A 17,152-nucleotide genomic window follows, 5' to 3' on the forward strand; every position below is an offset into this window, starting at 1 on the left:
TTCTAGCAGATATCGGAAACTTGGGCCCAATGATTCTATGAAAAGCCAGAACTGCAATAGCTTGAAAAGAGTAGAACAATTCATGTAGTAGTTTATTATAGCCTCAAAGTGAAATTTTCTTGTAAGATATCCATGAAGTTGCTTTGCACTTGTTTCCGTCAACATTGTTTCCTCTCCTTAACCTTATAACCTGCCAGCAAAGGCATAAAATGAAACTTCAATCAGTTTGTGTTTTATGCTGAAAGCACATCATCCTAAAAGTTGTCTTGCATTTCACACACTAATGCTAGTTCTACAGTAACTAAGGTTGCTTTACTTACAGGATATAAATGTATATGTAGTTTATATTTATATGTCTTTTAATTTTTATGCAGCATCAAGAGATTTGCCTGTTTGTAAGCTTTATTTTAAGCTGCTAATGCACAGTACATTGCAAATATGTCTTATTCAGACTGGATTGTCTTTGGAGATAGATTTGTCAATGTTTTCAGAATAGCACATTAAATTGGATGAATGCAAAGAATTCATTGTGAGACAGAAACTTTCTAAAAGGCAAATCGCAATACTGATAGCATCAAATTTTATCAACTGTTTCTTTCTTTAAGCAGAGAAAATACTTAATGCGTACAGTTAATACTGTAGAATTATTCCCCAAAGTCTACAATTTGAGGGATATTCATGACAGTATGCTTTTAAATGGTATTCAGTTAGTCATGGTTACAATTTTTACAGGTCTATATGAGATGCTCTCTCGTGGTCAACATCACCTGTCACTCCCATAAGCAGACGTCCCATCCCCAACCATCGTAAGTGCACTTTTACTGCCCAATAACTGAATAAACAGTAGCATGACCTGGGGATTGTAGCAATAAACGCTTCTTGATATGTACTGGATGCTGTGATCTTGCATGTACCGCCAAATATTTTGCCCTGTCGCTTTGGAAGAGGGACTGAAAACCACTCCAAGACAATGTCAATTGTAAACCAAAAAAATGGTTCATTTTATATAGAATATATAAATGAACAGAATGCAGTTGTACACCGAGATACATCAGTTTCCTACCACTCCTTTTGCCATACAACAATAAAATATGCAGTGTTCTAGGCAGATCCCCTTAGATACTAGTTGTGCCGAGACCAGCTAGCCCCTGGATGCTCTATAAAATCTCGAAGTCCGCAGAATAGTAGTCATCTCCATGATGCATTGCATAACCATCAAAAGAGCCATGTATGTTCCTGGAAGATGAGCAGCCAGAAGCCATCGCATAAAAGGAGGAAAAGGAAGAGGATCTTGACAAGGAGCTAATGAAAGCTCAGCAGTCACTGCCTTACAACAGTGACTACACTTCAAAAGTACTTCATTGACTGTAAACCGTTTTGGGATGTCCTGAGGTTGTGAAAGGCGCTATATAAACGCAAGACTTTGGGGGCGGTAGCCGAGGCAAGGCGGGACTGCCTGCATCTGGCACAGAAGTCCCGATCTGGCCGCGAAATTCCTGTTATCGCCCAGCACAGGAAGTAGAGTGCAATGTCGCGTGTTCCACCTCTCTTTGGGGTGAGTTCGGGAGTGCTGCGTGACCTCTGCGCATAATGCTAACACGTTTCAACATCCATCCCCTTCCGTTAAAGGGGAGAGACACTGAGAACTCAGCAGGCCCTTTGAAGGCCTCTATTCGGCCATTAGGGGTAAGGGGTGCTGTGGCCGCAGCCCAGCACGATCGCGTCCCAGATTCTGTGAAAGGAGCAGTGAACAGCCCGACTGGTAAAGGGAGGAAATAAAAGATGGCACTGCGCGGAGCAGCGCACCTCCCCTTTAAGGTTCGCCCCGCGATGCGTGACCGGCCCGGTTTACGACACTCAAGGCTGGCACTGGCATCGCCCGCAGCGGCCTCAAGGCGTACTGGCCAATTTCTGCCATGGGCCAGAAAGAGGCCGCCATAGAGCAAAAAAGGGTCGCCACACACGCCGATGATGCCATCGCCGGAGGCTCAGCAGCCTGGGCCACTACCGGTAGGGACGCGGCCCTACAGTTTACACAACTCCGCTAACGCGCCCCCCCCCACCCACCCCCCGGACCGAAAACAGAGGCAGTGAACGGGAGGCTCAGAACAGTGGAGTTTCAGCCTCTTTATTTTTTTTTTTCACTGCAAGAAGCAGATGTCCTCCAGTTCTGCCTTTATCTTCAACTGGATATTTTTATGTAAACCTACATTACTTAGTAATACTATTTATGCAGACGTGCTTAATTTAAAACGTAAACAATAGCTATGAAGTATGAGGTGATTTGTTGCATCTTTATTAAAAATAATAGCGAAGCTATGTTGTTCATTTAGTGTGGCGTGCATCTGTGCTACCCCTGTGAACCTAAACTAGTATGAGGCGGTAGTTTTTACTCTAATATTAGTCATAGTTGACGTATTTACTGAGGCATACGAAAGCATGGGCTTTACGCTAAACATCCGTAAGACAAAGGTCCTCCACCAGTTTGTCCTCGCCGCACAGCACTGCCCCCCAGTCATCAAGATCCACGGCACGGCACTGGACAACGTAGACCACTTTCCATATCTCGGGAGCCTCCTATCAACAAAAGCAGGCATTGGCGACGAGATCCAACACGGCCTCCAGTGCGCCAATGCTGCCTTCAGCAGCATGAAGAAAAGAGTGTTTGAAGACCAGGCCCTCAAACTGCCACCAAGCTCATGGTCTACAGGGCTGTAGTAATACCTGCCCTCCTGTATGGCTCAGAGACATGGACCATGTATAGCAGACACCTCAAGTTGCTGGAGAAATACTACCAACGATGTCTCCGCAAGATCCTACAAATCCCCTGGGAGGACAGGCGCACCAACATCAGTGCCCTTGTCCAGGCTAACATCCCCTGCATTGAAGCACTGACCACACTCGATCAGCTCCGCTGGGCAGGCCACATAGTTCGCATGCCAGACACAAGACTCTCAAAGCAAGCGCTCTACTCAGAGCTCCTTCACTGTAAATGAGCCAAAGGTGGGCAGCAGAAATAGTACAAGGACACCCTCAAAGCCTCCCTGATAAAGTACCGAAAGAGCGTGCGGCAAACCAGTCCCACCCACCCCTTCCCTCAACAACTATCTGTCCCACCTGTGACAGAGTCTGTGGCTCTCCTATTGGACTGTTCAGTCAACAAAGAACTCACTTCAGGAGTGGAAGTAAGTCTTCCTCGATTCCGAGGGACTGCCTATGATGATGATGATGATTCTACTAAAGGAACGAGAAAGCATGTGCTGCAAATCTGCTTGCGATTTAAGGAGCCACTTACCTTGATGTGTAATGTCGTGGTTATGATACTGGACTAGTAATCCAAAGGCCAGGTATAATAATCCAATGTATGAGAGTTCAAATCCCATGATGGTTTGAGAAATTCAATTAAGTTTAAAAAAATGTTTAAAAGTAAACTTTTACTGGTACGAGTAAAAGTGACCATGAAGCTTGTCGTTAAAAACCCAACTGGTTCATTAATATCCTTTAGGGAGGAAAACCTTACCCAGTGTGGCATATATGTAATTCCAGTCCCACACCAACGTGGTTAACTTTTAACTGTCCTCTGAAGTGTCCAAGCAAGCCACTCTGTTGTATAGGGATGGGCAATAAATGCCAGCCTTGCCAGCAATACCCAGATGAAGTATAATGTGGATAAATGTGAGGTTATCCACTTTGGTGGTAAAAACAGAGAGACAGACTATTATCTGAATGGTGACAGATTAGGAAAAGGGGAGGTGCAAAGAGACCTGGGTGTCATGGTACATCAGTCATTGAAGGTTGGCATGCAGGTGCAGCAGGCGGTTAAGAAAGCAAATGGCATGTTGGCCTTCATAGCAAGGGGATTTGAGTACAGGGGCAGGGAGGTGTTGCTACAGTTGTACAGGGCATTGGTGAGGCCACACCTGGAGTATTGTGTACAGTTTTGGTCTCCTCACCTGAGGAAGGACATTCTTGCTATTGAGGGAGTGCAGCGAAGGTTCACCAGACTGATTCCCGGGATGGCGGGACTGACCTATCAAGAAAGACTGGATCAACTGGGCTTGTATTCACTGGAGTTCAGAAGAATGAGAGGGGACCTCATAGAAACATATAAAATTCTGACAGGGTTAGACAGGTTAGATGCAGGAAGAATGTTCCCAATGTTGGGGAAGTCCAGAACCAGGGGTCACAGTCTAAGGATAAGGGGTAAGCCATTTAGGACCGAGATGCGGAGGAACTTCTTCACCCAGAGAGTGGTGAACCTGTGGAATTCTCTACCACAGAAAGTTGTTGAGGCCAATTCACTAAATATATTCAAAAAGGAGTTAGATGAGGTCCTTACTGCTAGGGGGATCAAGGGGTATGGCGAGAAAGCAGGAATGGGGTACTGAAGTTGAATGTTCAGCCATGAACTCATTGAATGGCGGTGCAGGCTAGAAGGGCCGAATGGCCTACTCCTGCACCTATTTTCTATGTTTCTATGTTTCTATGTTTCTATCCCGAAAAAATATATATATTTTTAAGTCAATGCAGATAGTTAAGCAATTGTTGCTGTGCAGATAGTTTCACATTTCACTGTGCAACACAGCCATTGTTTTACATCAGCTGCAACACTTTTGTTCTTTCTTAACCTCCCCCTTTCCCTGCCTCTGTACTTGCACAAAAATTATTACATCTCTAACATTTTCCAACAAAAGGTCATCGGCCAGAAAATGCTGCCTAACCTGTTGAATATTTTCAACATTTTCAGTTTTTATTACATTTGTACATAGTATGCATTTATAATTATACAAACCAATCCTCTGGGCCGAAATTGGTTGAACACAAGGTCAGCCTGTTTTTTGGTGGTCTGCGGGCTGTGTGTTGTTTTTTTAATGCCCGGTACCACTGGGGCAGAGTGTACGGGAATTTCATCAATTTTTTCTCAGCGGTAAGCCGAGCGGAGTGCAGCAGGCGGGAGTGGTGTGCAGCCGGCGGTGCCCGGCAGAGAAGCCTTTTCACTCGGGAATGTTTGGCTCCTGAGTTATGCGCACGCACATGCTGCTATGAAGCTCCGCCCCCCCGAGAGGCACCGACAAGAGGCCAGAGACTGTTTGGAGTTCTTGATATACAGGTATGAGTCAAACCTTAAATGCTTTGCTCTTTCTTAATGTAGTTCTCCAAATTATTACTTATTTTAATAAGTGAATGTGCTTTCAATGCGTGGAGGTACAGTGCATCAATGTTTCTCTACTCTCTCCTTGACTTATGACATTGTGGGGTAGCCTGAGATCGCTGTGTGGGGAAGGGAGATCGGTGCAGGGCGGGGGAGGGGGGGATTGGTGCGGAGGGCGGGGGGGGGAAATCGCTGCGGGGGGGAGGGGCGGAGATCGCTGTGGGGGGAAAAGAGACTGGGTGGGGGGCGGTTGAGAGAGACTTGGGTGTGGGAGAGCCTGAGGTTGAGAGACAACATTTTTATTAAAGTTAAAGATGACCTGTCAGCTCTGTTTACAAAACGGCCACTGAAGATCGACTTAAAACCACCTTTTCCAGGATAATCTGCAGCTCCGGTGGTATGTCGGTGGTCAGTCACGAATTTTGTAATTTTGGGCGGTATGTCGGCGGTCTGCATGGGCAGGCGGTATGCAGGTGTTTTTTGATGAATTTTGTCATTTTGGGCGGTATGTCAGCGGTACGCTGCGGTATGCTGACCAATTTCGGCCCTATTATAAACAGTATCTCAGACCATGGTCTCAAATGATAGTACTGTCAAAATGGTGAGAGATTTGGGCTGTTGTGTCACTTCTTGTCAACACTTTATGACTTCTTTAAAGAAAAAACAATACCTTCAACAGAAGATAAATGTGCAATGACTGAGCAAATATATTGAGCTGTGCATTTTAGGTACTCGTATAGTTTTATGATCTTATGGATAGTTGAACATTAATTACTGTGTTTACAGGAAGTTTCTAAGAATGGTTTCAGAGCTAGTTAACTGTACTCTAATTGTCAGCTTATGTATGAATAATTATAGCAATCTTCAATACCTGCATCATTCTTGGTTCTAATTTTTTTTCCAACCTATGTTCGTTACTTTGTATTGCATTAGGTTTAACATTACTAAGGCTGTCAAACAAACTCATCCGACATCCGTGATTTATTTTGATTGGCATAATTGCCTATTTACATATATGACAGGGTCAAAATATGGCAGGATACTAATATCGACCCGCAGACCTGAAACATTAACTCTGTTTCTTTCCACAGATGCTGCCTGACCCACTGAGATTTCCAGCATTTTCTGTTTTTATTTCAGATTTCAGCATCTGCAGTATTTTGCTTTTGTGTTAGTGTCCATTTGTTAAGTCTGCCAAAGTTAATATGATGACTTAAGAACATAAGAAATAGGAGAAGGAGTAGGCCATATGGCTCCTCAAGCCTGCTCTGCCATTTAATACGATCATGGCTCATCCGATCATGGACTCAGGTCCACTTCCCATAACTCCTTATTCCCTTATCGGTTAAGAAACTTTCTATCTTTGCCTTAAATTTATTCCATGACCCAACTTCCACAACTTTCTGAGGCAGTGAATTCCACAGATTTACAACCCTCTGAGAGAAGAAATTCCTCCTTATCTCAGTTTTAAATGGGTGGTCCCGTATTCTAAGATTATGCACCCTAGTTCTAATCTCCCCTATCAGTGGAAACATCCTCTCAGCATCCACCTTATCAAGCCCCCTCATAATCTTATACATTTTTATAAAATCACCTCTCATTCTTCTGAATTCCAATGAGTAGAGGTCCAACCTACTCAACCTTTCCTCATAAGTCAACCCCCTCATCTCCGGAATCAACCTTGTGAACCTTCTGTGAACTGCATCCAAAGCAAGTATATATTTTCTTGAATATGGAAACCAAAACTGTACGCAGTATTCCAGATGTAGCTTCGCCAATACCTTTTTTGCTGCAGCAACACTTCCCTGTTTTTTATTCCATCCCTTTTGCAATAAAGGCCAAGATTCCATTGGCCTTCCTGATCACTTGCTGCATCTGCATACTAACTGTTGTGTCTTGGATAAAGAGTCAGACTAGATACTGCAAGTTCAAAGTAAGTGTGACCGTTGTCCTTTATTACAGATCTCAGAGTGCCTCTCCAGCCTGTGAGGCCTCCTTATATACAGGTGCTCCCAAGGGATTGTGGAATCCCTTGGGACTCCAAGGGATAAGCCCTCTGATGGTTAGACATGGTAATTACAGGTTAACATACATAACACTAACTTTTTGTGTTTCATGCAGCAGGGCCCCCAGGTCCCGCAGTTTGCAATTTTTCTCCATTTAAATAATAAATTGCTCTTTGATTTTTTTTTCTGCCAAAGTGCATAACCTCACACTTTCCAACATTATACTCCATCTGCCAAATTTTTGCCCACTCACTTAGCCTGTCTATATCCTTTTCAAGAGTTTTTGTGTCCTCCTCACACATTGCTTTTCCTTCCATCTTTGTATCGCCAACAAACTTGGCTACGTTACTCTCAGTCCCTCTTCCAAGTCATTAATATAGATTGTAAATAGTTGGTGTTCCAGCACTGATCCCTGTGGCACCCAACTCGTTACTGATTGCCAACCCGAGAATGAACCATTTATTCCGACTCTCTGTTTTCTGTTTGTTACCCAATCTTCTATCCATGCTAATTTATTACCCCCAACCCCTTGAACTTTTATCTTGTGCAGTAACCTCTTATGTGGCACCTTGACAAATGCCTTCTGGAAGTCCAAATACACCACATCCACTGGTTTCCTTTATCCACCTTGTTCGTTACATCCTCAAAGAATTCCAGCAAATTTGTCAAACATGACTTCCCCTTCATAAATCCATGCTGACTCTGCCTGACTCAATTTTGCTTTTCCAAATGTCCTGCTACTGCTTCTTCAATAATGGACTCGAACATTTTCCCAACCACAGATGTTAGGCTAACTGGTCTGTAGTTTCCTGCTTTTTGTCTGCCGCCTTTTATAAATATGGACATTACATTTGCAGTTTTCCAATCTGCTGGGACCTCCCCAGAAGCCAGGGAATTTTGGTAGATTACAACCAATGCATCCACAATCCCTGCTGCTACTTCTCTTAAGACCCTAGGATGCAAACTATTAGGCCAAGGGATTTATCCGCCTTTAGTCCCATTATCTTACTGAGTACCACCTCCTTAGTGATTGTGATTGTGTTAAGTTCCTCCTCCTCTACAGCCCTTGACTATCCACTGTTTGGATATTTTTAGTGTCCTCTACCATAAAGACTGATACAAAATATTTGTTCAGAGATTCTGCCATCTCCATGTTCCCCATCTCCAATTCCACGGTCTCGTCCTCTAAGGGACTAACATTTACTTTAGCCATTCTTTTTCTTTTTATATACCTGTAGAAACTTTTGCGACCTATTTTATATTTCATGCTAGTTTACTTTCATAGTCTATCTTCCCTTTCTTAATCATTTTTTTAGTCATTCTTTGCTGACTTTTAAAAGCTTCCCAATCTCCTGTCCTCCCACTAGTTTTGGCCACTTTGTATGCCCTTGTTTTTAATTGGATATCATCCTTTATTTCTTCAGTTAGCCATGGATGGCTATCTTTTCTTTTACACCCTTTTTATCTTCACTGGAATATATTTTTCTTGAGAGTTATGAAATATCTCCTTAAATGTTCACCACTGTTCATCAACTGTCCTACACTTTAATCTATTTTCCCAATACACTTTAGCCAACTCTGCCGTCATACCTTTGTAGTCTCTTTTATTTAAGCTTAGTACGCTGGTTTGGGATCCAACTTCCTCGCCCTCCATCTGAATTTGAAATTCAACCATGCTATGGTCACTCGTTCCAAGGGGATCCTTTACTAGGAGATTATTTACTAATCCTGTCTCATTACACAAGACCAGATCTAAGATAGCCTGCACCTGGTTGGTTACATATTGCTCAAGGATACCATCCTTTATGCACTCTATGAACTCTTCCTCAAGGCTACCCTGACCAATTTGATTTGTCCAATCAATATGGAGGTTAAAATCATCCATGATTATTGCTGTTCCCTTTTTTCAAGCCCACACTATTTCCTGGCTTATACTCCGACCAACAGAGTTGCTACTTAATGCAAGAAAGAATGACTTGCATTTATATATCATCTTTCATGTCCCCTGACTGCCCCAAGATTATTTATGGGCTAGATTTTCCACTTTTTTTGCATGCTTAATGCCCATTTAACGCCCATTTTACTGTTGAAATGACATATAATGCCCATATATCACCTATTTAGCCGCAAAATGGAAACTGACGGGCATTTTTTGGAAACGGATCGCCAAATGTTATTTTCCCGATGTGTGTAACGCCGGGGAAAAATCAGATCATCCGTCCACTTTTTTTGGGCGGAATCATCAGAATGGGCAAAATCAATGCCCATAATATTGCCCAGCGTTAGTTTCCGCATGGAATTAATGTCGAGATTCAATAATACTACCCGCCCACTTTTCTTTGTCGTAAAGGTCACATTTGCTGAAACTAATGGCCATGAGATCTCCCAGCATCACTTTCACCACCTCGCACACATATCGCCCACAATATCACTCGCCCAAAAAACAGCCCGGAAAAAGTGGAACTAACCGGAACTAATCACAGCGTTATGGATGCCATGTTCTACATCACATGTCACATCCTTCAAAAGGCTGCTCTGTTTCAACCTCGGGGGAGGTCGGATGTACTCTGGAAGTCTTTGGAGGTGATGTGAACATCTGTACAAACATCTTGACCATACTGTGACCGATTGGAATTTAATAGGTGTCTTCGTCGGGTCATTCATTCTTTGTGACCAATCAGTGGAAAACAGAGAGCTATTGCAATGGGGCCTGTCCTTTCTCACCCTCTCTTGATGACAATTACATGCTGCAGACTCGAGATGGCCGAAGGTACGCTCCACTGCATTATGTTCCCAATGTAAGACGCGTCAGACTGATGAGGAGGACCAGATGTTACACCCCCCCCCCGCAAGTACAGGGACAAGCGATGTTATCTCAACTTGCCCGACACCACCTGCCTTCAGAGACTGCGCTTCCACAAAGAGGTTATCACTGAGGTATGCAAGCTCATAAGGGGAGATCTGCAGCCTGCCAGCACCATCAGTACTGCACTATCCATCGAGGTCAAAGTCTCCGCAGCACTGTCGTTCTATGCGTCGGGTTCTTTTCAGGCCTCAGCTGGCGACATTTGCGGTCTGTCTCAACATGCCACACATTGCTGCATTAGACAGGTCACTGAAGCCCTGTACGCATGCAGGAGGGAGGCACAGAGTGAGACGGCTCTAGGATTCTCCAGAATTGCAAACTTCCCAAGGTGCAGGGAGCAATAGACTGTATGCACATCGTGATGCGGACATCTTTTCAGGATGCAGAGGTTTTCAGGAACCACAAGGGATTCCACTCCCTGAATGTCCAACTCATTGTCGACCACCAGCAAATTATAATGGCAGTGAATGCTAAATTTTCAGGCAGCATCCATGATGCTCACATCCTGCGTGAGAGCACTGTATCTGACTTGTTTAACAATCAGCCACAAGGTCAATGCTGGATGCTTGATGACAAAGGATATGGCCTCGCCACCTGGCTGATGACTCCCCTGCGTGACACCCACACCGAAGCTGAGAGGCGATACAACGAGAGCCACAGAGCAACTCGCAATATCATAGAGAAAACCATTGGAGTGCTTAAGCAGCACTTTAGATGCCTAGATCACTCAGGAGGTAACCTCTAATACCACCCCGAGCAGGTAGCTCAATTCCTGGTGGTGTGCTCCATGCTGCACAACTTGGCTATCAGGAGGGGACAAGAATTGCCTGAAGAGTCAGACAGTCCACCTCACCACAAAGAGGAAGAGGAGGACAAGGAGTATAACTAGAAGGCATGGGTTTGAACTAATAAAAGGTCATTTTAGGATTTCTTCTTCACACAGTGATCAACCTGTGGAATAAACCTCCAGATAATGAATAGTGGAGGCAAAAGCTCTCGAATCATTGATGAAACAATTATATGTTACAATGGGAATGTTAGGATCTCTCTGAATGGATGAATTAAGATGGGCCTAATGACATTCCTCATCTGTAATTATCTTGTGATACTTAAATTCAGTTCCACTAACTCTAAAGGTGGCTTCATCACTCTGGCTTCAGTGCACTTAAAAGTCAGATCACTGACCTGCCTGATAAGTTGTACTGATGAATTTTTGATTACTCAAAAGTAGTGTAACAGTACCATATAATAGTTCTGTGAAATTGTAGTATAACTTAATTTCAGTTCCACTAACTCCATATTCACAACAGACTACTGCAATCACTCACTGTCTCTCAAAACTCCAACGCTGTTCCTGGATTCCTGTTCAGAGATATACATGCAGACACGGAGTCTCACACTTCTCAAATCTCACAGGAGCTCAAAGTATTTGCTTACTGGCCAAGTTTCTGGAAGTTACTCATTTAACATATACAAATATAACTCATTGTATCTGTATACACACACAAGAGGAATCTTCCTTATGTTGTGTATTTGTATATTTATATATTTGAGGTTATTTCCATCGTGAGGTGGGCCACATCCTATAAAAATGTCCTCAGCTAAGCTGTAAAAATGTTAGAGTATTAATAAAACAATAAATCATTTTATTTCAACTTTCCTTATGTTTATAATACGATAACTAAAGTTTTACAATATTTAAGATAGTAATTGAATAAATAGATTTGATATATATGCATAATTAACAGATACAAGCACAGAAGAAACGAGGGGACTACCATGTGTGTTTTGTATAGTAAAGCAGGCAATTGTATCATGGAGCAGGCGAAGGATGTTGACAAACGTTTGGGGGCATCCGAAACGGAGGAGGATGTTCCATAGACCCTCATGGTTGACAGTGTCAAAGGCCTTTGTAAGATCGAAGGCCATATATAAGGACTGGCGCTGCTCCTTGCAATTTTCCTGCAGCTGTCACGCTGCAAAGATCATGTCCGTTGTGCCCCGTAGGGGACGAAATCTGCACTGTGACTATGGGAGGAGCTTGTCGGCCACAGAGAGAAGATGGTTGAGGAGGACTCTAGCGACAACTTTCCCAGTGGCTGATAGAAGGGAGATTCCCCTGTAATTGCCGCAGTCGGACTTGTCCCTTTTTTTAAAAAGGTGGTCACGATTTCTGCATCACTGAAATCGCCCGGCATGCTCTCCTCCCTCCAGATGAGAGAGATGAGTTCATGTATCCGCGCCAACAGCGCCTCTCTGCCATACTTTAGCACCTCAGCAGGGATTCCATCCGCTCCCATAGCCTTGTTGTTCTTGAGCTGTCATATGGCTTTTCCTACCTCATGCAACGTTGGGGTTTCACTGAGATGGTGGTGGGTCGCATGCTGCGGGATGGAGTCCAGAACACTCGAGTCAAAGGCAGAGTCTCGATTGAGGAGATCTACGAAGTGCTCCTTCCAGCGGGCCCTTACTGCCTCGGTGTCCTTGATGAGTGTTTCCCCGTTCTTGGCCAGCATTGGGGTGGGGCCTTGTGAGTTTGAACTGTAGGTTGCCTTGACTGCAATGAAGAATCCTTGCACATCATGGCTATCGGCCAGTTGTTGTATCTTCTATGCATTCTCTATCCACCACCTGTTCTTTAGGTCCAGAGATTTTTGTTGGACCTCAGCCTTAAGCCGCCTGTAATGTTGCTTTGCTGCTCCCGAGTTAGGTTGTTGCTTGAGGCTCAGAAATGCTCTGCACTTGTGATCTATTAGTTCTTGGATCTCCTGATCATTCTCATCAAACCAATCCTGGTGTTTTCTGGTTGCATAACCAAGTGTCTCTTCACAGGCACTGGTTATGGAGGTTTGGAGGGCAGACAAAGTGCTGTGGGCATTCAGCATCTCAGGGTCATCAAAGCACACCAGGTTAGCTGTGAGGCGCTGGCTGTATAGGGCTCTCTTAGCTGGGTCTTTAAGTGCCCCGGCATTGACTTTTTTGCGGCACTGCTTCTGCTGTCCTCTCCGCTTTGGGGCTATGTTAATGTCGACGATGGATCAGATTAGGCGGTGGTCCGACCAGCAGTCGTCAGCTCCTGTCATGGCGCGGGTGATGCGCACATACTTGCGATACCTGGCTCGGACGATGACATAGTCAAGCAGGTGCCAGTGTTTGGATAGAGGGTGTTGCCATGATGCCTTGTATTTGTCTCTCTGGCGGAACAGGGTGTTGGTAATGAGAAGTTCATGTTTTAGACATTTTGTCAGGAGTAGGGTACCACTGGAGTTGGTTTTCCCTACCCCCTCTCTGCCAATCATGCCTCCCCAGGGGGCTGTGTCTTTGCCAACCCTGGCATTGAAGTCACCGAGGAGGATCAGTTTGTCGCCCGCGGGGACGTAGGACTGGGGTGTTTCGAAGTTGGAATAAAAACCCTATTTGGTCTCATCCGTTGCATCAAGTGTTGGAACGTATGCACTGATGACTGTGGTGCATTGGTTCCGGGATAGGGTGAGTCGAAGAGTAATGAGGCGGTCGTTAACCCCACAAAGGGAGTCTTTGAGGCGGTCGAGCAGCTCATTTTTGATGGCGAAACCGACTCCGTGAAGGTGGCATTCTTCCCTCTGGTTTTCCTTTCCAGAAAATGTTTGTCAACATCCTTTGCCTGCTCCAAGACAACATGGAGGCCGTGCCAACGGATACATCACAGACCAAATCCACGTCCAGACCGAGGTTCAAACAGGGCTGCGTTATCGCTCCAACCCTTTTCTCAATCTTCCTCGCTGCCATGCTCCACCTCACAGTCAATCCAGTGGGAAGCTGTTTAACCTTCGCCACCTCCAGGCCAGGTCCAAGATCACTCCAACCTCTGTTGAGCTACAGTATGCGGACGACGCCTGTGACTGCGCACATTCTGAGGCTGAACTCCAGGATATAGTCGACATATTTACTGAGGCATACGAAAGCATGGGCCTTACGCTAAACATCCGTAAGACAAAAGTCCTCTACCAGCCTGTCCTCGCCGTACAAGCCCCCCAAGTCATCAAGATCCACAGCGCGGCCCTAGACAACGTGGACCATTTCCCATACCTCGGGAGCCTCTTATCAACAAAAGCAGGCATTGATGAGGAGATTCAACACCGCTTCCAGTGCGCCAGTGCAGCCTTCGGCCACCTGAGGAAAAGAATGTTTGAAGACCAGGCCCTCAAATCTACCACCAAGCTCATGGTCTACAGGGCTGTAGTAATACCCGCCCTCCTGTATGGCTCAGAGACATAGACCATGTACAGTAGACACCTCAAGTCGCTGGAGAAATACCACCAACGATGTTTCCGCAAGATCCTACAAATCCTCTGGAAGGGCAGGCGCACCAACATCAGTGTCCTCGTCCAGGCTAATATCATTGAAGCACTGACCACACTTGATCAGCTCCGCTGGGCAGGTCACATAGTTTGCATGCCTGATACGAGACTCCCAAAGCAAGCGCTCCTTCACGGCAAACAAGCCAAAGGTGGGCAGCGGAAACGTTACAAGGACACCCTCAAAGCCTCCCTGATAAAGTGCGACATCCCCACTGACTCCTGGGAGACCCTGGCCAAAGACCGCCCTAAGTGGAGAAAGTGCTTCCGGGAGGGCCCTCGTGTCTCAACGCCAAGAGCGTGCAGAAATCAAGCGCAGGCAGCGGAAAGGGCATGCAGTAAACCAGTCCCACCCACCCCTTCACTCAATGACTGTCTGTCCCACCTGTGACAGAGTCTGTGGCTCTCATATTGGACTGTTCAGCCACCAAAGAACTCACTTCAGGAGTGGAAGCAAGTCTTCCTCGATTCCGAGGGACTGCCTATGATGATGATGATGATGACGAATAAAGTTTACTTATGATATTTAAGACATTTTGATATATTCTTCTGTAAACAATCTTAAAATATATTTTATCAGTTTTTGATTTTGGGACCATCTTAGCTTCAAATATAAATGCTATGCACATTTGAAATAAATAGTAATGTAGAAGTACTTATATACAATTTGAAACCATTAGTATGTTGAAAATTCTTGCAAAGAAAAAAAACAGTGCAAAGACTGTGGTCAAAATTCTTAATTCAAAAAAAAATTGTTCTCAGGATGTGGTGTCACTGGCAAGGCTGACAATTATTGCCCATCCCTAGTTGCCTGGAAAAGGTGGTGGGTCTTTTTGAACCATTGCAGTACATGAGTATTCTTTTGCAGTGGTTTGATACACTTCAGAGGACAGTGTCAACCAGGTTGATCTGGGACTGGCGTCACATGCAGGTATGGATGGCAGCTTTCCTTTCCTAAAGGGGATTAGTGAACCCGTTGGGTTTTTATGCCAATCCAACAGCTTCCTGGTCACGGTTACTGATCCCAGTTTTTTTTTTTAAATTGAAGTTCCCAAAATGCCATGGTAGGATTTGCACTCACGTTCTCTGGATTATTAGTCCAGTAATATAACCACGACCTGACTGTACCCACTAAAATTAATGGAGAAAAATAACTTTCCTAATGAAAGATGTGACATTCACAGCAACATTTAAATACATAGGGCCCAAAATTGGTGGACAAACCACTGGCATACCGCCGAGAAATGGGTGGATGACCAATTTCGGCCCCGTAGTCTTTTCTCTATCAATTCCACCCATTTTAATCTCTCCAAAGTTTCTCCCTGCCACAAAAGTGAATCAAACAAAACTGTAGAATAACTTGCATGCTCCAGTATACCCACAATCTGTTGCTTTCTTAACTAACTTTTCTATAATTGCAAGCGCTATCTTTAACGGTTGTTTATAAATTCAGTTCTAATACATTTGTTCTTCTTTAGGTTTGTTTGTAATTCTGTTCTATGAAAACCTTCATTGATTGTGCAACATTTTATACATTCTGCAACAATAAAGAGATAAATTACCCAACATAAATGAAACTTTGAATTGTTCATAATATCACAGGAATGGAGACATCTTTTTTTTAAATGGTATGCTTTTTTTGTTAAATTGCAGAATTCCCTATTAATTTTGAGCATCGCAGTTTCCAACAAATTGGCAATCAAGCAGATCCATCTGTCAATAAAGTGTGGTATTGTTAGTGTTTCACTCCCGAGATCAAAAGGGAGTGGGGAAACAGCAAGCAGTAAACTTTTACAACAGCAAGTCAATATCCTCAAATTCAGCGATAAGCATGTAAACAAACTTCACAATTCTCATGTGTTACCAGAGACAAAACAGATTAATTAATGTGCAACATAATTTGTTTAGATAAACCGTATTTATCTTCAATATCTGTATGTGTATTATTATAATTGCAACATACATCATAGTAATAACTCCTCAACTTCTCAGTTATATTCAGGTCTAGAAATTTGCATACAGTTCGATTCCAACTCGAATATACCCAGATGACATTAACAGTGTATATTACTGCAGTCCCATTGCTGTTGGACTATGATTACCTCCAATGTTGTAACTTTGTATGTATTCTCCAAAAATTAGACTTTAAAAATAATTATACGTAAATATAACGCTTCCGTGACTGTAATGTAACATGCAGCACTCCAACATTTCTGAAATTGGTCCAAATACAGGTTTTAAAGGTTTAATAATTCAGCTGATAATGAAGTGCTCAGCTGTAACTGTTCACTAATGTAACTATCACCTCTCTTACCTCTCTGCTGACCGCGGCTGCAATGCCAATATAACAGTGTAGTGACCGCAAACACGAGCAAACGGGAAGTTTTCATTTTGTTCCTGTTTTGTGCTTTTCTTACTTCATTACCAGAGCTCTCACTCACTTCAACTGCAAACTTTTTTCTCCCTGTCTGCACTAAGTTGAGTGCCGCTGATGTGCTGTTGCCTACCCAATGCTCTGGCTCCCGCGACAGACACACAGCGAGCACCAGCGCCGCCTCGCGCCCGAGACCGGCAGCGCCAACGCCAACGCCACTACACTCCGCGAGTTCGAGTCTTGAGACAGCCCGCCAACTTTGAACTGTATCTTGCACAATTCATGCTGGGCACTTTATAATAAAGCCAAGGGCCACACGCATCAAAATAATTTGTACTTTTTATTGGTTGAATTTTGATGTCCAGTGTTTAATTGTGCCAAATTCAGAGCTTCTTTTTTTAAAAAAGATAGATTTTT

The 17,152-nt window shown here is 44.0% G+C and overlaps 1 protein-coding gene across 2 annotated transcripts in view; it reads right to left on the bottom strand.

Moving 5' to 3' along the window:
- lama2 (laminin, alpha 2) overlaps window positions 1-16,818 on the bottom strand; it is a 693,080-nt gene extending 676,262 nt beyond the window's left edge. For both annotated transcript variants that reach the window (XM_070885262.1, XM_070885261.1), the window contains exon 1: window positions 16,676-16,818. In XM_070885262.1, coding sequence (XP_070741363.1) covers window positions 16,676-16,751 — 76 coding nt within the window. In that variant the 5' untranslated portion in view covers window positions 16,752-16,818. The remainder of the gene's footprint in view (window positions 1-16,675) is intronic.
- Between the last annotated feature and the right edge of the window lie 334 nt (window positions 16,819-17,152).

This window comes from Pristiophorus japonicus, chromosome 7, assembly GCF_044704955.1.
Source record: "Pristiophorus japonicus isolate sPriJap1 chromosome 7, sPriJap1.hap1, whole genome shotgun sequence".
Taxonomy (NCBI): domain Eukaryota; kingdom Metazoa; phylum Chordata; class Chondrichthyes; family Pristiophoridae; genus Pristiophorus; species Pristiophorus japonicus.